Here is a 25,866-nt window from a genome sequence, read left to right on the forward strand (position 1 = left end):
AGCCCTCCCTTATCTCCTTCCTGGGCACTTTCTAGTCCCTAAAGTACCACCTCCCCCTCCTCTCTGCCCCTTCCCTGGGCCTTGAGCCCCACCCCTCAGGCTTGCCCTCACCCCTTCCCACCTACTGCCAGGAGTACCACCTGGGCATCGGCATCACCTTCATCGACATGAGCGTGGGCAACGTGAAGGAAGCAGCAGACCGACGCGGCTTCGACCTCACCACCCCCTACCGCATCTTCAGGTGAGCCTCCCTCATTGTTCACCTGCATCCTCACTCCCTCCCAGTATTTTCTTCTTGCATATGTAGGAAGCTGCCCCTTCTTCTAGGATGGATTTCTCCCCTCTCTTCCCAGCCCTACCCACCCTGCTGGGCCTTTACCTTCACTTGCTAACCTGCTCTGATCTCTTCCTTCTCAGAAATCTCACTTATACCCCCCTCCCTCTGTCCATCACTGTCCCCCCTTCCCTGCCACAGTGCTTCCATATGGGCTTTCTGCACCGCCCACTCACCCTGCTATCCCCTCCAGCCTGCCCTGCTCCCTCAAAAGTGCTTGTCTGTCAATAATAGTTGCTTGCGATCAGAGGCTGCTCTTCACTCCCTATCTCATGCCCATCCTGGGTGCTTTTCCCTGAGCCTCCAAGACTCTACCATCTTGGTTTTCTCTGACCTCAGCTGTCCCTCAGTGGTCTGTCTCTGTCCTCTGTCTTCTACCTGGACGGACTCGCCCACTCCCAGGCCTTCAGCCACTGCCTCTGAGGCACTGTGCCATGCCTGGGTTTAAATCCTGTGTATCAGCTCAGCTGCCATGACGGAATACCACAGACCCAGGGTCTTAAACAACAGAAGTTTATTTTCTCACAGTTCTGGAGGCTGGAAGTCCAAGGTCAAGATTTTGTCAGGGTTAGTTTCTGGCAAGGTCTCTCTTCCTGGCTTGTAAGTGGCCGCCGCTTCACTGTGTCCTCACACGGCCTTTCCTCTGTGCACATGGAGAGAGAGAGAGATGTCTGGTGTCCCTTCCTCTCTTTATAAAAAAACCTGCTCTTAGGACATTATTTAACCTTAGTTACCTCCCTAAGGGCCGTATTTCCAGATACAGTCACACGGGGGTTTGAGGCTTCAACCTGTGAATTTCAGGGGGACGCGCTTCAGTCTGTAACATCTGGGGTCCATCCTTGGGTCACTTCATGACCTGGGCAAATCACTTGGCCTCTCTGTGCCTCAGTTTCCTCGTCTGTGAGGCAGTCTCTGTAAAGCTGTATCTGATACAGCGTGCGGCGACTGCTCAGTCTAAACGATGTCACCCCTCCTCCAGCATCATCTCCTTCGCCCTTAGCTCGGATCTCTGCCTTCAGGGTCTTTTTCCTGAGCTCTAGAGCTGCACGTCTAATGGTTCTATGGACATTTTCCCCCGAATATTCCTCCCCAGCTCACTGCTCCTCCTTGGGCCCCATCTCCACCCACGGGGACCCCACCTCTCCTACTCATCCCTGTGCAAACCCATCATCACTGCCCCCGTCTTGCCTCCATCACTCCCTCACCTCCGTCTGGCCCCTTCCTGCAGGGCCTAGGCCTGTGGGCCCTCTGGCCTGGCGCCTGCCTCTTCACCCTTGGGCTGCCTATCTGTGACCGTCAGAGGATCCTTTTTCTTCCTTTTTGTTGAAAGCCAAGTTTGTATTTGTTCATTTCTTAGATTCGTAGTAATCTTTGATTGACGTCTATGGCCTGAGATTCTTTGCCATCCTCCTTAACTACCACACAACTGTAACCAGCTGCTTTCTCTGGAGTTTTCCTTCTCTGTCAGCTCTCCAGAGCCCTGCGCATTCCCCTAGATCCTTACTGTCATGGACCTTAATCAGGTTGATTTGGTGTTCGGCTCCAAGGGCCTCCACCGGCCTGGCGTGCTGGGCTCCCCCAGTTGGACGCAAGCACGCAGAGACGGGCTTAGCGCCTGGCTGAGGCCTTGGCAGCTCAGAAGATTCAGGCTTCGTGGGCGAGGGTGGTCTCGGCACCTCTCGTAAAGCAGCGTTGACGTCCATTCCATCGCCAGCAGCAGTGCCCTCCTCGGCCATGGCAGTGGTGGAGCCGAATCTTGAATGCACACATGTGACTTGGTGGCAGCAGGAAAAGAAAGAGCGAGAGGGAAAACATCTCTGTGTCCCTCACCCCCCTGAAACCCTCTACGGCTTCACTGCTGTCCTCTGAGTACACTCTGACCTCCTCTGCATGGCACAGGCTTGCCTTCTCTGTCTCCCAGCTTCTTTTCTGCCAGTACCCCCATCCTGCCCGCAGGCCCTGGAATGCCCTGTGTGCCCTCCTGTCACTTCACACGTGCTGTTCCCTCTGTCTAGGACACCTTTCTACCTCTTCACCTGGGTAAGCCCTCCTCATCTGTCAAGGCTTAGCTCGGGCACCATTTCTTCCCAGCAGCATTTTCTACTCCCTGGGCAGGGCAGAGCCTCCTCTGGCCCCTCCGCCCCCAGCCCTCATTCACACGTCTCTCAGGTTTGGGGTGTCCTTGCCTTTGTCCACGCCCACCCTCCCCACAGACCCTGGGCGCCTCCCTCTTCCGACAGTCAGCTCTCAAAGCATTATTCACCCCCCTTCGTGCTGTGCCACCTCATGCTGCCCCCAAATCCCTCTGAGTCCTTTCCCACCAGTCCCCTACCCCACTCCTGTGTCCCCAGCTTCTTGGCCGAATCGGAGCTGGAGAAGGAGCAGTGGCTGGAGGCCATGCAGAGAGCCATTGCCGAGGCCCTGTCTACCTGGGAGGTGGCTGAGCGCATCTGGGCCATGGCCCCCAACAGATTCTGTGCTGACTGTGGAGCTGCCCAGCCTGACTGGGCCTCCATCAACCTCTGCGTTGTCATCTGCAAGCGCTGTGCAGGTGTGTGGGGGGGTTGGGGTGCCAGACCAGGGCAGGACAGGGCTGAGGTGCTGAGAAGGCAGGTGGTCTGTCTGGCTGGTGGGGCTGGAGCGAAGGCAGTATCAGAGAGCATCGTTTATGAAGTTGCACCTCTGTGTCAAGCCTTTCCCACCGTGATTAACCTGCATGGCAGGGATTCAGCTTCTCACGTCATGAGTGGGGACACCGAGGCACAGAGAGGGGAAATGGCTCCTTCACGGTCACCTGGCAAGGAAGTGAGTCTGGATTTGAGCCCAGGCCTGTTGGAGTCTAGTCACATCAGAAGAGCGGAAGTAGGCCAGGTCTGGCAGGGCTTTGCACGCAGAGGGAGGAGCTGGTGTTTTATCCAGAGGGGGTTGGGAGGCAGGGGCGGGAGGGACGTGGTCAGATTTGTGCATCCGACTCTGGCTGACGGGTGGACGCTGCATCAGAGCTGGTGAGACTGGAGACGAGCAAGGAGACTGCTGCCGGATCCATGAGAGAGAGGAGGTGGAGCCTGGTCCCAGAAAGTGAGCATTTGAGAGGCGTTTAGATCTACGGAGGAAGAGTCCCAGATCACACGTGGAGGATGAGAGAGAAAGAGGGTGGAGCCTCAGATACACTCATCTATTCAACCAGCGTTTATTGAGGGTCTGTGCTGGGCACTGTGCCGAGTGCTGGGAATTCGGCCCCACTGGGAACAGTCTTGGGTGGCTGGAGGTGGGGACCCAGGGGTGCAACAGTTCTGGGAAGTTGCTGTGGGACATCTAGGTCAAATGTCTAGGAGGCCTTGGGCTATGAGGGACGGGTGTGGAAAGCAATGACTCCATTGGAGACCAGATTAGGGAGGCATCGGCTCATGGAAGGAGTGAGGGTGTCCAGAGTGGATGAGATGCTCTGTAGGAGGTTGCAGAGAGAGGTGAGGCCTAAGCCAGAGCCAGGCAGTGCCAGGCACTCATGGTGCCCCCAGCCCAATCCCTGCTCCCAGGGGTCCCTTGTGGGATCTGTAGCTGAGCAAGGTTGCGTCCTTCCAAGCCCAACTCCCCCCTCCCCTTTCATTTCACAGAGATTTATTAAGCGCTCACTGTGTGCCAGGCTTTGTTCCAGGCACTGAGGCTAGACCCTAAAGCAGGCAGTCAACATTCCTTCTCTCAGGCAGCTTACATTCTGATGGGGAGAGGCAGAAAATACATACACAAACCAGTAGAAGTATCAGGCAGTAACAAGTGCTAGGTAGAGAACGTGTTTGCCGAGAAGCCCTCTCTGAGGAGGTGACAGGTCAGCTGAGATCTGAATGTCAGGAGGGAGCTAACCTTGGGGAAATGGGGGAAGAGAATCCAGGCAGAAAGAACAGTGAGTGCAAAGGCCCTGAGGTAGGAATGAACATGGATGATTAGAAGAGGGAGGAGAATTTGAGTGTTGGGGGGGAAGGGGAGGCGGAGAGGCATGAGATGAGAAGAAGCAGGTGAGGAATTTTGATCTAATTCTGGGGAGAATTAAGAGAGTGTCTAAAGCAGGGGTTTGAAGTAAGAGGTTTGCATTTTAAAGAGATCACTCTGGCTGGGTTGTGTGGAGAGTGGCCTGCAGGGGGCCAAGCATGGCTGTAGGGAACCAGCTGGGGGACTACTGCAGGAACCCAGGTGTCAATTACAGGGCTCAATTTTGGGGTGCCCTGGGCAGGAGTGTGTGGGAGATGGAGCTGCAGGCCTAGCCGCTGGGTCCTGCCCATGGCCTCTCCCTGTCTGCCCCCATGGGCACTGGGATCGGGGTGGGGGGGGGAGTGCTCATGTAAAGGAGAGAGCCCAGATGACCCCGTGTCTGGCCCTCTGTCTACAGGGGAGCACCGTGGCCTGGGCGCTGGTATCTCCAAGGTGCGGAGCCTGAAGATGGACAGGAAGGTGTGGACGGAAACACTCATTGAGGTGGGGAACGAGCTATGTTTGGGGTCTGCCCCTCTCAGCTGCTGCCTGGGTCTTCCAACCCCATCTCCCCCATCTCACCAACCCTAGCACCCTGGAGCTAGAAGAGACCTTTGGGATCATCTAGGGGGTAGGATTTTGGAAAAGCTGATTTTTGGCAAAGTCAGCAAACTGGCCAGTGAGCTGAGAATGTTTTTACAATTTTAAAAGGTTGCTTGAAAAAACAAACAAACAACAACAACAAAAAACACCAAGAGGAATACGCCACAGAGACTGTGTCCTGCAAAACCTAAAATATTTACTTCATTTTATCTCTACTCGTGCACCAGTGGGTGTGAGTATGTCCATTTGGGGGACGCTCACACGTGTACATTTGTGCCTGTGTACTTGGGGTTGCCAGGTACCGATATGTGTGGTAGTTACAGGGGAGAACCTGCAACAGGAGGCTGGACCAGGGCCTGACCACACATGGCCTTCCTGACAGCCCCAGCCAAGCTGCAGACTTCAGAGTAATTTGGGCATCATATCCCCTGTGAGTTAGAGTTAGAACCCCCAGTTTACAGATGAGGACGTTGAGGCCCAGGGAGAGAAAATGACTTGCCCAAAGTCACAGAGTGAGTCAGTGGCGCCTGGGACTGTTTCCTCTTTGTTCTCTGCTCTGACCCCAGCACCCCACGCAGGCCCTGACAAACAGGCAAGGTGGGAGGCCCAGGAAATGGCTGTGGAATGAGTGATCGGCAGAATGAAAGAATGAATAAACTAGTCCCCCGAATGCCAGACTCTTGTGCACAGTCTGCCCTCACCTCTTTTCCCCTGAGCCCAGAGAGGAATGTCAGGGACAGGAGATGTTTCCAAAATCCCTGTCCACCCAGTTGGCTGAAGGGTTCGCCGCCACCCCCCGACACCCCACCCCCGGCTGTGATAGTCTCAGGAATGCAGAGTTCCAGATGTGGGACTGGGTGGGGAAGTAGCAAGGCCCCCAGCCAGGCACCAGGCCTGGGACGTCCGCCTGTCAGACTGCCTGCCTCTTGTCCTGGGGACTGGGCTCAGGCCCAGGGTTGGTGGGGGAGCACCCATGGCCGCCAGCAGGCCCTGCTGTCCCTCAGCTTCCCTGATGGAAAAGTGGGCGTGTGGCCTGGCTCTTCCAGCCCCTCACCTAATAACCTCAAAACCAGCATTTTGCCGGGCGTGGCCCCCTGGCTGTAGGCTCTCTTCTAACCTCTTGCCCACACCCGCAGCTCTTCTTACAGCTGGGCAATGCTGCTGGGAACCGCTTCTGGGCAGCCAACGTGCCGCCCAGTGAGGCTCTGCAGCCCAGCAGCAGCCCTGGTGCCCGGCGGTGCCACCTAGAGGCCAAATACCGGGAGGGCAAGTACCGACGCTACCATCCGCTCTTTGGCAACCAGGAGGAGCTGGACAAGGTCAGGGCACTGGGCCTGTGAGGCCTCTTAAAACACTCCCGTTATTCATGCCCCCCCCCTACATTGCTCTCTCTGTTTCAGCCCATCTTTTCCACTAGCTCAGAGTGATGAGTGGCCCTGTAGGGAAACGGAGGCCCAGAGGGCAGAAGGACCCTGCCCAGCCACAGGGACAGTTGGGACAAAGCAGAGAGGAACCAGGCCTGACCCTTGGGCCAAGGCCACGTCCCCAGCATCTGTCTGCCTCCCTCCGCTCCTGATTCCTCTGTCTCCTCACCCCGTCCTGCTCCTGAATCCTGCCAAAAGGAGTGAACTTGGTGGGGATGCTATTTCCTGTCAGGCTCATGAAAAACAGCTGGCTGCTCCAACCCATCCCCTTCCACACCCCACTCAAGATGAGGCCCCTCATGGGCCCCAGGCCCTGACAGGCTGGGAGCCAAGCCCTGTCCCTGGTCTGGCTTGGCCTGAGTGGGAGGTTGCCTGCTCCGAGGCAGAGGGATGCCGCTTGTGACTTCTGGTCAACCTTCAGCCCTTCCCCCAAGCAGCCCCACCCAGTCGGGCTCAGTCCAGCTAGAAGCCCAGTGGGAGCCAGGCCTCCACCTCCCAGGAACCCAGGCGTCCAGCCCCCAGCCCAGCCCAGTCTAGCCCGCCAGCCAGGAGGGGCGGCAGCTCCCATTGGTTGGGAGGGATGGGCAGGCGGTGAGGAATTCAAATGTGGGAGGAATGAGCTACAAAGCACCCCCCTCTGGCCTTCCACAAGGCAGAGGGAGCTTGAGAGCCTCTAGAGAACACGCCTGGTGGCTGACAGGGTCCCAGGGGGCTGTCAGCAGGGTGAGGCCTGGACTGCTAGGACCCCTGGCCTCTGTGGGGATGCCCCTGCCCCCCCCCCACTCCGCTTGGCCTTTCTTTTCCTCCTCCTGTCTTTCTTCCTCCCTTTCTTCTCTTTCACCCTGAGGATGGACCCCTAACCTGGGTGACCCCTTCCTCTTCCCGACCCCGCACCCCGACCCCACCGCAGCACGACCCCTGTCCCACTTGCCCCTCACTCTGGCTTAGGCTGACCCTCCCCACTCCTCTCCCCTCCTCCCAGGCCCTGTGTGCCGCAGTCACAACCTCAGACCTGGCTGAGACCCAGGCGCTCCTGGGCTGCGGGGCTGGGGTCAACTGCTTCTCGGGGGACCCTGAAGTCCCCACGCCCCTGGCTCTCGCTGAGCAGGCGGGACAGACACTGCAGATGGAATTCCTTCGAAACAACCGGACCACAGGTGAGTGGCTGGTGGGACCATCCTCCTCAAGGGATGGGGCCTCCCTGCTGCCAGGGTCTGGCCCTTTGGAGGGGATGCCAGTTATTGGGTGCTAGGGGCTGGGTATTGTCCTGTGAGCTTTGATTTACGTACCACTTGAGCTATAATTACAACTCCTCCAGGGACCCTGGTGCAAGAGTGTGTGTGACGTTTCGGGTTTGCACGTCAGTGTACATCTGTGCCTCTGGCTTCCCCTTCACACGCGTGTTTGTTTGCATCTCCCTTTGTGTCTCCGTCTCTGCATCTCTTTGTGTATTTGTGGGTTCCTCCCTGACCCAAGTGTGGGACCTCGGGGTGGCATCCGTGTGCCGGTGTCCGTGTGTCTCTGAGTTGCTGTGGCTCTGCTTCCTTGCCCCTGGGAGTGTCGAGGGCGTTGGAGTTTGTGCATGTGCAGAGCGTGTCTGCGCTGCTGTCGGGGGGAGGTGCTGCATTTCTCTGTGTGCGGGGGACTCACCACAGCAGCCCTGTCCGCCGTTCTGTCTGGGTGGGGCTCTGTTGCAGACGGGTTGGGTCCCGTTTGGCTCCCGCTCTCGGGGTAGCTGAGGAGGGGGTGGTGGGGGTGAGCGCCGCTGGTCATGGCCCAGCGCTAGCCTCTGGGGCCACATCCTAGGACTGAGGGTGGAGATCTGCGGCCAGGACTCTGGGCTCAGGGCCATGGGTGGGTGGGGTGCGCCGGGCTGGAGAGAGCCCAGGTGTCCGGGGAAGGCACAGGAGACCACCCAGCTGGCTTGGGCTTTGGGACTGCTGGGAGCAGGGCTGGAGCCAGGCTGCTTCCTTAGGCTTTGCAGTGTCTGAGACACGCTCTCTTATTGTTGGTGAGTTTGCTCGAGGGTCCCCCCCACCCCTTGTAGTGTACTGGTCCTGTGCCTGCAACAGGAAGAGCTGGGCTGGGGATTCAGGGGAGCTCCCTGGAAGGAGAGGTACTGGAGCCGGGCCTTGTGAGTGGGATGGAATTCTCACAAGTGGGGAAAGGTGGAGAATGGCTTAGGCAGAATCCTGAATGTGGCAGTAGGAGCCCAGGAGTGCTAGTCAGGGAACGGTGCTGGGGAAGGAGGGGCGGGTGACTTGAGTGCCAGCTTAAATACCCAGCCCAGGTGGGGGCGAGGGGGACACCCTTGGATGGTGAGCGTGACCAGCCACTCTTTCCCCCCCTTCCCAAAAGAGGTACCTCGGCTGGATTCAGTGAGGCCCCCGGAAAAGCACTACTCAGTTGTCCTGCCAACCGTGAGCCACAGCGGCTTCCTCTACAAGACCGCTTCCGCCGGGAAGCTGCTACAGGACCGCCGGGCCCGGGAAGGTGGGTGCCGGGCCAGAGCCCGCCCTGGCCATGGCGTTCTGGCATGGTGGCTGGGCCAGAGAAGCCAGAGCTGGCCAGGCTGGGGGATCCATGAGGGCACCAAGTGCACTCTGGGTGTGGTCTCAGGTACACAGTTGGTGCTTAATAAATGGGCTGATCGAGGTGGGAGTAGAGCATGGCACTGCAGAGCAAGTCACTGCCAGAGTTTCCTTTAAAACAAAGAAGACTTTATTGAGTACCTATTAGGTGTGGGCCCTGTTTTGGGCATCTGGTATTTGGAGCACGTGGATGCTAGGAAGTTTGAGGACTAAGCTTAAAGGTCTGTCCGTCTATCACCTCAGCCTTCCATTTGCTCCCAACTCTGAGTAAAATCCACGGTCCTTACTACCACGTCCTGCAAGGACCTGCACTCAGCCGCCCCACCCCATTACCTCTCTGACTCCTCTTCCCTCGCTCACTCTGCTCCAGCTTTACTGGCCTCCTTGCTGTTTCTCAAACATAACATTCATGCTCACCAGACCCTTTGTACTTGCTGTTCCCTCTGCCCAAAATGCTTTTCCCTAAATATCTGCATGGTTAGTCTCTCACTTCAAACAGGTCTCTGTTTAAATGTCACTCCTCGAAGACTTCATTCCCTACCACTTAATCCAAAATAGCAAGCCCTACTTTCACACTACTTATCTGACATTATTTATGGGTCTGTTTATTGATTCTCTGTGCCCTCCTGGAGTATAAACTTCTCTTGGCCAGCGCTGCAGCCCCCAGCACCTAGCACAGTGTCTAGCACACAGTGGGCCCTTGCAGGTGTCTGCAGGATGAGGAGTGACTGAGGCAGGGCTGGCGCTCCTGGAGGGAGCCCAGGCTGGGAGGCAGGCTCTGGGACACACTGCCTTCAGAGGGCAAATGTCATGTCCTCGTAGCCAGGATGACAGGCAGTATCTGCTGTGTGAGCATCGTTGAGGCCGTTGCTCACCGCATCCTTCAGCACCCCCGGATGAAGCCCTCCAACTCCCAAAGAGATTTCTTTGGAACTCTGTGTTACTCACCACCTCACTGCCCCTGGGGCACTGCCCCTAGTCTACCTTCCTCTGCCTGATAATGTCATTTATATAACTGCCTGGGTCATCCTTTTTTCACTCTGGGTGCCAGGAAGCTCTGAGCCAGTGTGATACTCAATGCTGTGAACTATACGAGCCTGCATGGCCTTGACAATCTGTTCTTTCTCCTACTTTCCTGGTCCAGATTCCCATTTCTGTTCCTTTATGGGATCTTGTCAGTCTCCTCAGAGTCACTATAGGAGGAAGCAGAGTATAGAACAGTGGGCACTGCTGGCAAAGGAGGGTGGGGCACAGGGGGTTATGGTATGAAAGGCTTCCTATGGCATTTGGGCTGGCCTTGAAAGATAGAGGGTGTGGGTGAAGGGAACAGGGTGAGCAAACGCAGGGAGTGTGGGGTGTGTGTGCAGGAGTGGTCAGAGAGGTGGCCGGGGAGGTGGGCAGGGGCAGACCTGGCAGGTCCGGGAGAGAGGTGTGGGCTGGGCTGGGTTGGTGGAGCTACAGGGAGGAGGATGGATTTGGGGGAAGCTTGTGAGTTAGAATGGAGAGGACATGGGTCAGGTGGGAGTGGAGGCCCAGGGAGGATGCAGAGGTAGTGTTCAGGTGAGGGTGAAGGGCTCCCTCATGGTTCCCCTGCCCAACTTCTCCCCAGAATTCAGCCGACGCTGGTGTGTGCTTAGCGACGGGGTCCTGAGCTACTATGAGAATGAGCGGGCAGTGACCCCCAACGGGGAGATTCGGGCCAGCGAGATTGTGTGTCTGGCAGTGCCCACTCCCAACACCCATGGGTGAGCACCCCTGGGTAGAATCACAGACTGTTATTGATGTAAAGTCCAACCCTCCACTGGGGAGACAGGGAAACAGGCCCAGAGAGGGGCAGGGCCTCCCCAGGGTCGGACAGCAAGCTGGGGCTGTGCAGGGGCTAAACCGGGTTTCCCAAGGCCCTAGCCTAAGGCTTTTCTCCCACCTCGTAGGGGGCCAGGGGAAGGGTAGTCACCAGGGCAGTGTGGTGGGTGAGGGGGCAGTGCTGGGTGGAGTGGGCCTGAATCCTGGCCTGTGTATCTACAGTTTTGAGCACACCTTTGAGGTGTACACAGAAGGAGAACGGCTGTACCTGTTTGGGCTGGAGAGCGCAGAGCTGGCTCGTGAGTGGGTCAAGTGCATTGCTAAGGTGGGCCTGGGTGAGCAGGCGGGTGTGGGAGGAGTCTGTCAGGGCCCAGGGTAGGACCTCCTGGCCAATCCCCCCTGTATCCCAGCTTTCCCACCGCATGGATCAGGGGCTGGATGGAGGGCAGCAGACACAGAGCCAAGGCCCTGATGTGATCTGCAGCTCCCTGGTGGTGGGGGAGGTCAGGAGACCTATCTCAACTATGTGGAAGAGGGCCGTGGGCCTTGCACTCCCTAGGTGCTCAATATATGTTTAATAATGAATGACAGGCAGAGCCATCCTAGGATGGACAGTGCTGCCTCCAGGGGGAGCGCCTTGTCCGGGAGGAAGGAGGCAGGAAGGCTGCAGAGGAGAGCTCTGCCCTGGGGACTAGAATCAGGTGCCCTCTGGCTCTCCTGTGCCGTGAGGGCCTGTGACTCTCATTCTCTTGTTCATCAACCAGTCATCTGTGAGCCTCCTGACAGTCAGTCCTCAGAGCCCCGGGGATCCAGGTGAACCCATCTTGATCCCAGCTCCTCAGTGGCTTCCATGCTGGTAGGGGAGACAGATGGGGTCCAAACAGCAAAAACTGTAATTGGTGCTACAACAGAGGGCAAGAATGCCTTGGTGCCGTGGGGCCCCAGAGAAGGGACATCCCTAATGGTGTCTGGGAAGGTGTTCCAGAGGAGGGCATATCTGAGTGAGTATGAAGTGGGACATGATACCCAACTTAGTTCACTGTGCTGGGTTCTGCCCTGGGGGAGAGAGAGGAGACAGCTGGGTGGAAAACAAGTACATGCCCACAAGCCAAAGGGCTGGGGTATCCAGGGCGGGCAGTGCTGTTGGCTGATGCAGCCTCCCTGGCCATCTCCCCTTTCTCTGGCCTCCCCACCAGGCGTTCGTGCCTCCCCCGGCTGAGGATCTGCTGGCCCGGGATTTTGAGAGGCTTGGGCGCCTACCCTACAAAGCTGGCCTGAGCCTACAGCGGGCCCAGGAGGGCTGGTTTGCCCTCCTCGGCTCCGAGCTCCATGCTGTCTTCCAAGAGGGGCCCTGCGAGGAGCCGCTGCAGCTTCGGAAACTACAGGAGCTTTGTGCGTGCACCTGGGCCTGGGCCCCCATCTCCGGGGCACCCTATCCTGGGCTCCCAGGCCCCAGCCCCTCCCCAGAAGTTTGAACTGTACCCTAGCCTGGCCAGAAGGAGCCAGCCTGCCCTCTCATGTCCTCTCCTGGCCTTGGGGTGCATCTCAGCCACCCCAGGGGTTGGTGGGTGTGTCCCAGGGGTGTGTGGACGCAGAGAGCCTCAGCAGGGAGCAGGCTGGGGACCATGAACAAGGCCTGGGCCTCACCTCAACCCACCCCTCCACAGCCGTCCAAGGGGACAGCGAGAACCAGGTGCTGGTGCTGGTGGAGCGACGGAGGTGAGCTCTGGCCTCCCTGAGGGGCTCTGAGAAGCCTGGAAAGTCTGACAGGCCTGGGAGGGGTGGGGCAGGGGTAGGTCCCCAAGTGACTGACTCCCCGGCCCAGGACGCTGTACATCCAGGGGGAGCGGCGGCTGGACTTCACGGGCTGGCTGGGGGCCATCCAGAAAGCAGCGGCCAGCTCAGGGGACACGCTGTCGGAGCAGCAGCTTGGAGACTCGGATATCCCGGTGATTGTGTACCGCTGTGTGGACTACATCACCCAGTGCGGTGAGCCCCGCCCCCATGGCACAGGCCCCGCCCCTCCCCACCCTCCTGCCCCAGAGGCCAAGCCTCGCCTTCCCGGCCGTGAGGCCCTCCCCTTGACCTATCCTCCTGGCCCCTCACGTTTGGCTCCGCCCCCAGCTCAGCCCCACCCCTCTCCAGGCCTGACGTCGGAGGGCATCTACCGCAAGTGTGGGCAGACATCAAAGACACAGCGGCTGCTGGAGAGCCTGCGGCTGGACGCTCGCTCTGTGCGCCTCAAGGAGGGCGAGCAGCACGTGGACGACGTCTCCTCGGCGCTCAAGCGCTTCCTGCGAGATCTGCCCGATGGGCTCTTCACTAGAGTCCAGCGCCTAGCCTGGCTGGAGGCCTCAGGTGGGCCCTGCAGCCCGTGCCCAGCCTGAGACCAGGCCAGTGCTGCTGACTTGTACACTCTGATCTCAGTTTTCCCTCCCCTCCCCATCATGCACTTGGACTAGGCATGCCCCAGTGGTGGGCTCCAGTCCTTCTCCCTCCTTTCTTCTTATTCCTATTGTCACTCTATACAGAGCCAGGGTCCCTTGGAGAATTCTTTATCTTTGCTGCATGGCTGGCCTGATTTGACTTAGAGGGGGCCAGGGAGTGGTGTCACCTAGGATGAGAGGCAGGGCAGCCAGAGGGGTGGGACAGGGGAGGTGGTTACAAGAGGGTTCCTGACCCGATCCATCTTCCCCCCACCCAGAGATTGAGGATGAAGAGGAGAAGGTCTCCAGGTACCGAGAGCTACTGGTGCGTCTGCCCCCAGTCAACCGGGCCACGGTGAAGGCCCTTATCAGCCACTTGTACTGGTGAGAAGCGGTGCTACCTGGGGGCTGGGGTAGAAAAGACTCTTTTATTCCCAATTTGGCTGCCTGTTCTCCCCGGGAACCAAGTGGGCCTGGGAACTGAATGTTGCCTTATGATGTGCTCTGGTCTTGGACACTTTGTCTCCCAGCTTACTTCCTGCAGGGTGGGAGAATAGAGGCGGTTTCAGCTGGTGGACAGATCTCTCAGTTTCCCAGCCCTGCTTCTCCCCAGGACCCAAGATATGGCCAGAAAGACTGTCCCCTCGTCTCCTTAACTATTGTCCTCTCTGACTGGGACCTCCCCTGGCCTGTCTCCAGGGACCATGCATGGGCTTGTCAGGAATTGGGCAGGTGAGGTGGGGAAGTCCTGGGCTGACTCCTCAAGGCTTCCATCCTTCCCTGTCCAGTGTCCAGTGCTTCTCAGACACGAACCAGATGAACACGCACAACCTGGCCATTGTGTTTGGGCCCACGCTCTTCCAGACAGATGGGCAGGACTACAAGGCCGGCCGCGTGGTGGAAGACCTCATCAGCCACTATGTGATGGTGTTTAGTGTGCGTCCCCAGCCAGTGGGCAGTGGAAGGCAGAACTCAGCCCTGGGCGGCAGTGACCATCTGTCCCTCTCCCTTTCCCAGGTGGACGAGGAGGAGCTGAGGAAGCAGCGGGAAGAGATCACTGCCATTGTGAAGATGCGTGTGGCTGGCACTGCTAGTGGGACTCAGGTGAAGGGCAGGGCCTGGGGTGGGGGGCTCAGGCCAGCCACCTGCACCTGCTCCCCAGGCCTCCAGCTGAGCCCTGTCTCCCCACAGCACGCCGGCGACTTCATCTGCACTGTGTACCTGGAGGAAAAGAAGGCGGAGACAGAGCAGCATGTCAAGGTGAGGGCCAGGGACCTAGAAGTTAAGGGGCCGAGAGAGTCAGGCTGGGCTGGGTGCAGGCTCAGATGACCAGGGGAGCACAGCTTCCATGCTGAGGGGAGCCCTGGTTTGGGACCTGTATCTGGCTAGTGCCAGGGCCTGTCTCTTTCCCTTTTCCCCACCCAGCTCATCAGGACCACTCAGACACCCCCCTGCATCCCAGGACTCCAGAGGACCCTGAGAGGGGTGGGCTCGGCCCCTGGATCACACAGCAGGGTTGTGGCAGAGCAGGGGCTGGGGATGGGGTAGGCTGATCTCCTCCTCCTGCTGGGTCCCCACAGATCCCAGCATCCATGACAGCTGAGGAGCTCACCCTGGAGATCTTGGATCGCAGGAATGTGGGCATCAGGGAGAAGGACTATTGGACCTGCTTCGAGGTCAACGAGAGGGAGGAGGCAGGTGGGTGACCACAGGATTGGTGCAGGAAACGGGGTGGCCCCAGTCTGTCCTCCTCTACCCCACAGTGTGCTGACAGTGGTGGTGAAGGGGGTTTTAGATGATGGATGTTGCTGTCACGCTGTGATCTCAGTGATGGTGGTGATGTGCTGGCAGGGGTTCAGGTGACGTGGCTGATGGAAGGGACCGTGAAGGGGTAGATGGTGTCGGCTCTGGCGCTTTCTCAGGTGTCGGCGAGAATGGTGCTGCTTGCAAGGGTGGAGATGCTGAATTTGATAATGGGATTGTGAGTGACAGCATTGGTGGTGAGGGGGTAGTGGGTGGTGATGAGCATGCCGAAGGAGTGGGGTGGGCTGTTGTGAAGGCGCCAAGGGGAAGGTGAAGGGGAGTGATAAAGGCATTTTAGGGTGAAGGATGGTCTCAGTGGCAGTGGAGGATGAGGGCGTATCTGTTCATTTGTTTTACCGTTATTTGTTGAGTGCCAGGCACTGGGCAGGGAAGCCAGAAACACAGTCCCTACCCTCTTGGGGGTAGTCTGGTATGGAATAGAGACACTAGTCCCATGATCACACCGGTAAACGCACAACTACAGCCGTGTTAACTGCTGTGAAGGAAAGGGCCACAATGCCACCAGAGCTGTTTTTAAATTTTTATTATTCATTTATTTATTTTTGCTGCATTGGGTCTTCGTTGCTGCACGCGGGCTTTCTCTAGTTGTGGCGGGCGGTGAGCGGGGGCTACTGTTCTTTGCGGTGCGCGGGCTCCTCATTGCGGTGGCTTCTCTTTCTTGCAGAGCACGGGCTGTAGAGTGCAGGCTCAGTAGTTGTGGCTTGCGGGCGCTGGAGTGCAGGCTCAGTAGTTGTGGTGCACGGGCTCAGTTGCTCCGTGGCATGTGGGATCTTCCTAGACCAGGGATCAAACCCGTGTCTCCTGCATTGGCAGGCGGATTCTCAACCACTGCGCCACCAGGGAAGTCCGTCACCAGAGCGTATAACAGGGTCTTTGGCTTTGGAGTCCCTGGGTTAGGAGGTTAAGGCAGAGTAGGGGTTCCGTGGTGAAGAAGAGGGGAAAGTACTTCGAGGCAGTGGGAACAGCATGGGCAAACGCCCTGTGGTGGCTGGGGACACTATTCTTTTAAGGAGCTTAAGATAAGGACAGTGAGAGGTTGTGGCCCGGGATGGGGCTGGAGATAAAGGCGGAGGCCGCCCTCAGGGCCTGACAACAGTGCAAGTCCATTGAAGGGTGAGTGGTTGGGAGCTTGAAAAGATTGCTCCTTACTGCTGGGTAGAGAGGTGTGGGGAGAGGGCATGAGAGCACACAGCAGAGACTGCTTCAGAGGCCACAGTACTGGTCCAAGAAGATGGGATCATGGGCCAGGGTGGCTGCAAGGAGATGGACAGAAGCAGAGAGATTTGACACATGGAAGCTGAGAGGGAGGAGGGTTTGTTTCTGACCTGGGTGGCCTGGGGGGTGGTGCCGGTTTCCCTGATGAGGACACACAGGGAAGATCACCGGCTTGGTTTTGGACATGTTGGGTTGGAGCAGGTTTGGTCCCAGCCACATGTGTTGGGTGTGGGAGGTGGTCAGGGCAGCGGTGTGGCGCCAGGAGGCAGAGGGAGTAGACAGTGCCCTTGGGCACGTAGGTGATGTGTGTACATGGGCCAGCCCTCAGTGCTGTAGGCCAGGTGGCCCTGGTGACGGTGTGCCCTCTCCCCAGAGCGCCCCCTGCACTTTGCGGAGAAGGTGCTGCCCATCCTGCATGGGCTGGGCATGGACAGCTACCTGGTGGTGAAGAAGCACCAGTCCATGGAGGCCATGCTGCTGTACCTAGGTAGGTGGTGTCCCTGGATGGGTGGTGCCTACAGGGTCGGGCAGCCTGGTGGCAGGTCCCTCCATCCAGAGCTGGGGCGAGATCAGGAACAGCCCAGGCAGAGGGCGCCAGGCGGGCAGGCCTCTTCGGAGGCTGGGGCAGGATGGACCCTGCCCTGGGTGTCTGTGTCTATGGGCGGGGCGTTGGTGCAACCCTGTGCCCACTCCACTCCTCCCCCAGCCAGCCATGTGGGTGAAACCAAGCACGGCATGATGAAGTTCCGAGAGGACCGCAGCCTCCTGGGCCTGGGCCTGCCCTCAGGGGGCTTCCACGATCGCTACTTCATCCTCAACAGCAGCTGCCTGCGGCTCTACAAGGAGGTCCGGGTACGTGATCCTGCTGGGTCCTGCCCCGAGGAGGGCACCAGCGTCCGGGTACGTGATCCTGCTGGGTCCTGCCCCGAGGAGGGCACCAGCGCCCGGGTACGTGATCCTGCTGGGTCCTGCCCCGAGGAGGGCACCAGCGCCCGGGTACGTGATCCTGCTGGGTCCTGCCCCGAGGAGGGCACCGGCGCCCCGGTGTGCTCAGACACCCGAGCACAGATGTCCCCCTGGGCCTAACAGTGGGAGCGTCCCCATCGCGGGGTCTCGGGGTGGCACAGCAGTTGTGGGGAGCTGTGGATTCTCAGAGACCCTCCTGCTGTGGCCCTCGGTGATCACATGGCTTTGCCCTGGAGCCCTCCTAGGCCCTGGTACCTGGATGCCATCACATCAGGCTTGGGCTGCTCACCTGTGCCTGGTCATGGCACCCACAAGAACATGCTACGTGGTGACAGCCCCAGGTTGTGGCCTGTGCATGCCTTGTTGCTTCATAGGCCATACCCCATCCCGGCCCACTCCATGCACGCCCATGCTGTCCACACGCCGGGCGTCCTCCCAGACCAGACGCCATCTCCGTCCTGGCACTGCCCCCGCTGCCCCAGCATACAAGCCACATCCCGCCATGCACCACTACACACACTGTCCTAGCTCTGGACCTGGGCCTCCTTCTTCCGTAACCCTGATCCTCTATCAAACAGAGCCAGAGGCCGTGGAGCGGGGCCCCTGAGACCGTGAGTAGCTGCGGGTCAACTGCCGGCTGCCTTACACCTCCTGGGGGCCAAGTGAGCCTAGTGGGAGCGTGGGGACCCAGCCAGAGCTCCTGGCCGTCTCCAGGCATGGTTTCCCGGCCTCCACCCTAGGGCTTGTGGCCTAGGCTCCTTCTCTTCATCCCAGCCCTATCCCAGAGTGCTTCTCCCAAGATAAGGGCCCCCGTCAGTGCGATGCTCTAGACTTTTCCAAAAGCTTCAGGGTGGAGGCTGTGGAGCCAGTTAATGGAAGCCCCTAGGTTTGGATTAGAGCTCTGATCTTCACCTCCTGTCACCCCTGGAACCACCCTCTTCCCAGCCCTGGAGAGAGTTCCAGGGCTATTAGAATGTGCTCGCTACTGCCCTCATCTTAAAACGCAAGAGCAGGACTACAGAGGCCTGTGGTGTATCCCCCAGCTGTAGTAGCCTCCCTAGCTGGTTGCCAGCCTTTGTTTGCACACCCTGGGAGAGGGGAGTTCATCCTCTCCTCCCTTGGTGCTGCTCTGTCCCTAGAATGATAGTATCATACTGAGTATCACTGTTCAGGTTCAGCTGAGATCTGCCTCCCATGACACCCCTGTGGATCCCAGCTGTGCCTTGGGTGCCACAGAGTATAGATGCTCTGCAGAGACAGGCAACAGAAACGGGTTTCTAAGGCCAGGGGTCCAGCCTGAGCTCCTACCAGTGTCTCCTGCCCTTTCTGCCCCTTGCGTCTCCTGAGGACATCTGGACAGGCCTGGCTGCCGTGGGAGCCCAGCAGATAGAGCAGGACCCTCACCTCCCTCTCTCTGCACGTTACACCTCTATTAATGCAGCCTGGGCTCCTGCTGACCCTTGTGGGGAACGCCTCTTCTTCTCTCCTTTGCCTCCCTCTGTGATCACATCCTTGCTTCTGGGCCCATCCACCCCTCTGGTCAGTTCCCCTTGGTTCTAGATGCTATTTCCCTGGCCCTCTCCCTCTAGAGGTGCTTAGCCCCTTGGAATAGAACCAGACCGTCAGTGTGGGCAGGGAGGAGGGAGAATGGCTGAGGCACCTGGAAAAGCAGCTGCTGGTCCCTTGACACAGAGGAGAGGAGGCAGGAGAGCTAGAAAGAAGCAGATCTAATGTTTATCGAACCAGGCTTGGTGCCCAGCCTTTCACATACTGGGACATGTAATCTCACTACTGTCCTGTGTGGAGGGGTATTGTCCCTTTTTCACAGGTGAGAAAGCAGGCTTCAGGTGACTTGCCCAAGGCCATCTCTAGGTGGTAGCTTGGGACTCGAACCCAGATTTGTTAGCCTCAAAGCTTCAGCTTTTTATTCCTTGAAATATAGGAACCAAGACCTCATAGCAAGGGCTGGTCAGCTCAGGGCTAGATGGTGCTCTCCCCAGTGGCAGCCGGCACCTGGTCTCACAGGAGCCCTGGGAAGGTGTGTTTTGGCTACTGAGGTGTTGGTGATTCTGGTATTTGCTAGTTTATGGGGCAACAGGACAGAAGATTTGAAATTGGGACAGTCCCTGGCAGTTCAGGCTATGTGAACACCCAAGCCTCGTCCTGGAGTCTCCCATTGTTAAAGACCCTGAGGCCCCTGGGAAAAGCACATTCTAGAAAGATCTTGGTTCCAGCAGAGGTCTTTGAGCATCAAGGAGTGAACTTCATTCCCTGCCAGTGACCTTATACCTCGGAGATGCTGGCAACATGATCAGAAACGAAGATTACATTGACTGACGCTCCCCCTGCCCCCCAGAGTCCCCCTCAACCTTCTTGTCTTGGCCATGCTCACATCATAAGCCTGCCACGTACACGCCACACGCACCAGTACCTGAGGAAGTAGCGGCCTGAGGGTGGTTTTTTTCTGGTTCTGAAGGAGCCACAGCCTGGCCTGACCGCCTCCATTCCCTTAATCCTCTCCACGCCCCGACTGCAACCACTGTTCCTGTCACACGCCTGGGCTAGCTCCGCCCACTCCGGAGTCACTTTACTCCTTGCTTTTAGTTCTCTTCCCCTCACACCCACAGCCCGACTTCTTCCAAGCCCACTGTCTGCTTTTCATTCCCTCAGCCTGATTCCTTCTGTACCTGCAGCTCAGTTTCCCCCACATCCTTTCTCCTGTCATGCTCAGAGCCGAATGTTGCATGCCTGCAGCCTAACTTTTACGGCCTCTGTCTCAGTCTTTCCATTCCTGCTGCCTGGTTTCTTCCAACTGCAGTCTGATTTCTTCAGTGCTCTCAGCCTTGTGTCTTCCCTGCTTGCATGCAGGCCTCTTCTTTCTTGTATTCTCCCTAGACGTTGTTTCTCCCGTATCGGCAGCCTGCTCTCCTTATCTCTGCCCTGTTTCCTCCCCGCCTGCAGCCCTGATCATCTGTGCCCGTGGCTCACCTTGTTCTGGCCCTCTTGGGCACATAGCCATTGTCGTGCTATGTATGTGCAGGAGATGTGGGGCTCCCCCTTCAGGGGCTTGGTCGTTAGGAGGACTGGGGGTGAAAGCAGGGTGAAGGTTCCTAATAAGCCCTTCTTAAACTACACCCCCTGTGATAGCACCGAAGTCTCCACTGATTCCCTAGGCAGCCCATCCTATTGTGACCTCACAGGGAAGTCCACCAATTCCCGAAATTCTCCATCTCCCTGGCCATCCCCTAGTCATCCCCTAGTCCCCTCTTTTTGTTCCTGCTGAGGAGCCATGCCTGGGGGTGGCTGGGAGCAATGGTGGGGAACAGTAGAGGTGGCTCAATCTGTGACCCCCAGTTTTGGTTGTAAGTGACTCCCCCTCCCCTGCCATCCACCCTGGTGTCCCTGTTGGCACCAGGGGTGCCTGGTGGGGGCAGGGTTTCAAGCAAGTGGCTCCCAGAGCAGGAGGAAGGCTCATTCGCTTGACCTCCAACCCGCTGCTTCCCTGGAGGTCAATGCTCCCATCCCCCTGCCTCTGAGCCAGCCTGCTCCTTCCGAGCCCAGACCCATATGCAGAGGTGGGGACCAGAGATGAGCATGTCAGTGATCTGGTGCCCCTCCCCAGTACATTGGTCTGTCGCTTCCTGGCCTAGACCACTGGGAAGTTCTTCCCGTGGTCTACGGAACGGCCGTTCTGCTTCAGCTCGAGTCATTAGCCTTCACTTTGTGGAGCCAAAGAGCCAGTAACTGCTCACCTCACAAGCCTTCTGTTCACACAGTCAACCCTGGAGGCTCCATGGGGCAGGGAAGGGTGAAGAATAAATAACCTGAGACACACAGACAGCCGAGGCTCTCAGCTCCTGTACACTCGCTCAGTTTGGTGCCAAAGGGTGATGTGCAACGTGCAGACTTGTCCCTCTGCAGACAGCCTGGATCAGCCTATGATATTGACACAGATCAGTTCTCAGTTTGCAGGGCTGCAGGGAGGGACTGGGGATCAACTGCTGCGGACATCCAGCTACCTCGGGGACAAGGGTTGACTGTCTGATGCTGGGGCAGGGAGAGGGGCCTGGGGGCTCTGTTGAGCTAGATTGTGAGCAGGGAGGGCTTTGTCAGGAAGGCTTGCTGGAGGAGGGCTCCTGGGCTGGGAGGTAGAGAGGCTGGGGAGAGGGGGGAGGGAGGCACCCAGTTGGGAGATCTGCCCCAGTGCGCACCCTGACTGACTGAAGTTCCTACTCCTTCTTCCTCTGCCACCCAGAGTCACCGGCCTGAGAAGGAGTGGCCCGTCAGGAGTCTCAAAATCTACCTGGGAGTGAAGAAGAAACTCCGGCCACCCACCTGGTGAGCTGGGGCGGGGGAGGTGGGTCCACGACTAGGGCCTGCGGGGCTCAGAACTGATGGGGGAGGCACAGCTGAGGGCTGTGAACTTGACAGGGACTGGCTCATAGTTCTGAGGGTGTGGTCTCCCAGACCAGCAGCATCAGCATCACCTGGAAACACATTAGAAACCCGAATTCTTGGGTACCACCCCAGACGTGCTAAATCACGGATTCTGGGGCTGAGGCCAGCAGTCTGTGCTGTCACAAGCCACCTAGGGGACTCTGATGCTTGCTCATGTTTAAGAACCATTGGCCTGGATTGAAATCCAGTTAGTCACTGACTAGCTCTGGGACCTTTCTGTGCCTCACTTCCCACATCTGAGGAATGGGGAAAATAATGGCACGCCTGTTCCAAAGGGTGGTTGTGTGGGGTTTTTTCCTTCTTCTTTTTTTAGTTGAAGCATAATTGATATGGTGGTATGTTTTAACAGTTGAAAAGTGATGCATAGCCACTATCACTGTTATTAACTGCAGTCACTAGGCTGGGGTTTCTGGCATTCACCTTTTACCCGCTGGCTGTGCCTGCTTCTCTCTGGGGGGTAGGGCTGGGGGGTGGGGGAGCCAAGGCCCTGGGAGGCTGGCAGGGCTGTGAGAGGAAGAGGCAGCGGCCGGGATGTGCTGTGCCCACAGAAGGACTTGAACTCTGCCCCCAGCCCTGGCCCAGGCTTCTGGGCTCTGTCCTAGGCTCTCACTGGGGCTATGAGGCCTCTCTGGGCTGTCAAGTGACCCCACCTGCCCCTTCTCTGCAGCTGGGGCTTCACGGTGGTGCACGAGACGGAGAAACACGAGAAGCAGCAGTGGTGAGTGAGGGCCCCATGCCGAGGAGAGATGGTAGCATGTCCCCCTTGGTTGGGTCCCCTCACTGTCCAGATCTGGGCCCTGCCCCCGAGACCCTGGGCGGGGGAACACAGTAGGGTATCCCTGCTCAGCCAGGCCCTGGCGGCATCCAGACCTGTGCCCCACCCTGTAGGTACCTGTGCTGTGAGACGCAGATGGAGCTCCGGGAGTGGTTCGCCACTTTCCTCTTCGTGCAGGTACCAGGCGCGGGGTGTGGGGTGGGTCCCGGGAAGCCTCCATTACAGAGAAGGGGTATGAGTGCTTCTTCACTGTTCAGGCCACCGATTGCTTCAGGATGTTGAGTTGCCTTTAATCCACTTGTTCGTTCATTCTCACGTAAACCCTTCCTGGTACCTGCTCTGGTCCAGCTCTGAGCCAGGCATGCTAGAGACAGAGGGTGCAGACCCCTTCCCTCGGGCACTCACTCCCCACGTAGAAAGGAAAACAGACCCAGAAGGAGCCTGTTAGAGCCCAGTGCTGTGGTGACAGAGGGAAGCCAGGGATCCTACCTCGTGGAGGTGTTGGGTGAGGTGAGGAAGGCAGCAGGGAGGGGGTATCGTGGAAGCTGAATCTTTGGGGATGAGGGAGCGTTCACCAAGCAAAGGCGGGGGTGGGGCGGCTTCGAGGCAAAGGGAACAGTTTGCACACAGGCGTAGCAGGATTGCCGACAGGGTGTAAAGGGAGAAGCCAGGCACGCTAGAAGTTGGCACTGGAAACGAAGTTGGGAGTAAAATCTCAGTCTTGAAGGCCATGCCAAGGAAGCTGAACTTGACCTAGTCGGCAGTTTGAAGGGAGAGTTTTAAGCAAGAGTGGTGCGCAGGGTTGAGTCTGAGTTTGAGGGTCCATTCTGGGTGCGGTGTGCAGGGGAGGATGGGCTGAAGGGCCGAGCCTGGAAGTGAGGAGGCCAGTGAGGTAGTTGCTGCAGTGGGCCAGGTGGGAACAGGCTGGGGAGGACTCGAAGCCAGAGCAGGGCTAGAGGGGTGGGTTGGACATAAAATAGGTGTTTGTTTGTTTGTCTTTTGGCCGTGCGGCATGCGGGATCTTAGTTTCCCTGGTTGGGATCTTAGTTCCCCAACCAGGGATTGAACCCGTGCCCCAGGCAGTGGGAGCACGGACTCTTAACCACTGGACCACCGAGGAAATCCCAAAACAGGTTTTTAAAATGAGAGCTCAGAATTGTTTGGGGAGAAGGGAGACAAAACTGTACCAGGGCTTGGGCTGAGCTCTTTTAGCCCTGAGCTTCCTGGTAGTCAAAAGTCAAAAGGGAAACAGAGCAGATTCTAGAGTTTCCTTGGTTCCTGGTGAAAGGAAGCAGACATGTTCCTCTAGAACTGTTTTCTTGGCACTGCGTTCTTGAAGCGGTTTGTTTGTGGACCTGGAAATGAGGGTTGTTGAGTAATGTAATTGGCTGGGCTTTGCCGGGGATACAGTCATGTTCTCCTAACAGCTGCTTCTCATATCTGCTCAGATCAAAGCTGAGGGTTTCACCTCAGATCATAGCTGGAGGCATTTCTTGGAAGGGTGGGTGGATCCGGAGTTGAGTGTCTAGGCCAGCAAACCGAGCCCAGACCCCAACACCCCTCCTCTCCCCTGCTGCCCAGCACGACGGCCTGGTGTGGCCCTCAGAGCCCTCACGCGTGTCCCGGGCGGTGCCTGAGGTCCGGCTGGGCAGTGTTTCGCTGATCCCCCTGCGCGGCAGTGAGAATGAGATGCGCCGGAGCGTGGCTGCCTTTACTGCGGACCCCCTTTCTGTGAGTGGCTCTCCATTCCTGTGGGCAGGCGGCTGGGAACCTGGCTGGAGCCTGCCTTCCACCTGACTCACTCTGCTTCTCGTCTCTGAGTGCCCTCCGGCCCTGTCCCTCCGTCCTCATTGGGAGTCCTGACAGGCCCCTTTGGTTCACCTGGTTCCCGGGAGACCCCTCTCTGCTGGCCCCTGGCCCCTGCTCCCTGTGAGTCTTCACAACGTGCTCATGGAATCTGGACTTCTGTGCCTTCCCACAGCTCCTCCGAAACGTCTGATCGCAGGTGGGACTCTGCCACCGTGAAGCCTTCGTGGGCAGACACCCTCATGCCCTGCGTGCCTGGTGTGAGCCAGCAGGGGGCACATGAGGAAGCCGCACCCCCAGACCCCTCATCCTGACTGCAGCCTGGGGTTCCCTGGCCAGGACGTGGGGGGCAGGCAGCAGGGTCTGCCTGAGGAGGAATCCCTTACCTGCTCTGTCCAGGTGCTCAGCCCTCCTGGCCTGGCCTGCTCCCCCGCTGGGTCACACACCCTGAGTTTAAGGGGTTGGAGAGATGGGCATCAGTGAGGCACTCTGGCGGACTGCCATCCTTTCAGAGGCTCAAGGCCCTGGGGCCCCCGCTGGAAGGGAGCCCACCCCATTGCCACAGACTCCAGAACAGCTCTAAAGGAACACTCAGCTGGGGTGGGGAGGGAGCTCTTGGGTAAATGTATACAGGGCTGAGAACTGGACTTGGGGGACTTTAGCCCCCCTTCTGGTCTGGGCTTACTGGGAGGGCCTAGGCTGCCCGGTGCCCCTTCCCCACTTTGGGGACCTTTTGATAATATAAATATATCTGTATATTTTACCCCCTGGTGCTGAGGTCTATGATTGGTTGGGGGTTTCAGGTGTCCCAGGGTAAGAGGGGACAGGAGGACAGGCACTCCAGAGGTGAGTGCCTTGGACCCTGAAGCCGGGGACCTGACCCTGCTGTCTCCAGGCCCTCAGCTGTCCAGATACTCTCCCCCTGCCCCAGACAGAGCCCCAGGCTGGCTCCAAGCTGTCCTCACTGTACTCCTGTACAGATGGCGTGGGGATTGTGGGTCCTGACTCTGACCAGGACAGACCCCAGCTAGATTGAGTCCCTCTCCCTGCTGTAGTCTGATTCTGAGCCAGGGGCTGGTTGTGTGGTATGTGAGTGACTCAGGGTAGCTCGTCATTAGCCCTTCTAGAGACACAAGGTCACAGAGGGAGTGACAGGACCTTTATTAAATTAGGAAGAAGGTCCTCAGGTTACCCTTGGCTCCTGTGCACACCCCTTCAGAGGTGCCCTGCCTTGGACCAGGAAGCTGCCCTCACTGGCCACCTCCAAGAAGACAAGGCCCTGGCAAGTGGGGGGGCGATAAGGAGCTGTTCAGAGACGAATTGGGGACTCCCTGGGAAGGTGCCAGATACCACATTCCGCCTCTGCCTAGAGCCTCATTCCCAGCCTCTCTCCAGGGGCCCAGCGGGCAGACAGGCTGGCCTCCCAGCCTCAGCCTCAGCCGCTGGAGCTGGGCAAGCTGGGCAGCCCCTGACTTCTCACTGATCCCGTTCAGTGGGGAGGCCTGGATGCAGGTGGGGGTCTTGGTGGCCTGGACTCCAGGTTCCTTGTTCCTGTCTCTCGGGAAGGGGAGGTAGATGCCACACTGGAATGGGTTCTCTGGCCGGCTTCACAGGCTGGGACTAAGCCCCCCCCACTCCGAGTCTCCCACTTTTGTCTTGCCCTAGGTGGGCTGCT

General features: G+C 58.2%; 1 protein-coding gene across 7 annotated transcripts in view; it reads left to right on the plus strand.

Moving 5' to 3' along the window:
• Nucleotides 1–24,916, plus strand: part of ARAP1 (ArfGAP with RhoGAP domain, ankyrin repeat and PH domain 1) — a 63,126-nt gene extending 38,210 nt beyond the window's left edge. For 2 of the 7 annotated variants that reach the window (XM_082660020.1, XM_082660026.1), the window contains 25 exons: nt 132–241; nt 2,686–2,885; nt 4,719–4,804; nt 6,040–6,222; nt 7,310–7,484; nt 8,686–8,820; nt 10,528–10,663; nt 10,944–11,046; nt 11,918–12,113; nt 12,389–12,440; nt 12,547–12,710; nt 12,867–13,079; nt 13,426–13,531; nt 13,936–14,083; nt 14,165–14,251; nt 14,339–14,407; nt 14,728–14,845; nt 16,560–16,673; nt 16,893–17,038; nt 17,731–17,814; nt 21,408–21,490; nt 22,278–22,328; nt 22,499–22,562; nt 23,967–24,116; nt 24,367–24,916. In XM_082660020.1, the coding sequence (XP_082516146.1) occupies nt 132–241; nt 2,686–2,885; nt 4,719–4,804; nt 6,040–6,222; nt 7,310–7,484; nt 8,686–8,820; nt 10,528–10,663; nt 10,944–11,046; nt 11,918–12,113; nt 12,389–12,440; nt 12,547–12,710; nt 12,867–13,079; nt 13,426–13,531; nt 13,936–14,083; nt 14,165–14,251; nt 14,339–14,407; nt 14,728–14,845; nt 16,560–16,673; nt 16,893–17,038; nt 17,731–17,814; nt 21,408–21,490; nt 22,278–22,328; nt 22,499–22,562; nt 23,967–24,116; nt 24,367–24,384 (2,991 nt within the window). In that variant the 3' untranslated portion in view covers nt 24,385–24,916. The remainder of the gene's footprint in view (nt 1–131; nt 242–2,685; nt 2,886–4,718; nt 4,805–6,039; nt 6,223–7,309; nt 7,485–8,685; nt 8,821–10,527; nt 10,664–10,943; nt 11,047–11,917; nt 12,114–12,388; nt 12,441–12,546; nt 12,711–12,866; nt 13,080–13,425; nt 13,532–13,935; nt 14,084–14,164; nt 14,252–14,338; nt 14,408–14,727; nt 14,846–16,559; nt 16,674–16,892; nt 17,039–17,730; nt 17,815–21,407; nt 21,491–22,277; nt 22,329–22,498; nt 22,563–23,966; nt 24,117–24,366) is intronic. The other 5 variants (XM_082660022.1, XM_082660021.1, XM_082660023.1 and 2 more) reach the window with 5 other exon arrangements.
• The last annotated feature ends 950 nt before the right edge of the window (nt 24,917–25,866 follow it).

This window comes from Grampus griseus (assembly GCF_964374135.1).
Source record: "Grampus griseus genome assembly, chromosome: 8".
NCBI classification, from domain to species: domain Eukaryota; kingdom Metazoa; phylum Chordata; class Mammalia; order Artiodactyla; family Delphinidae; genus Grampus; species Grampus griseus.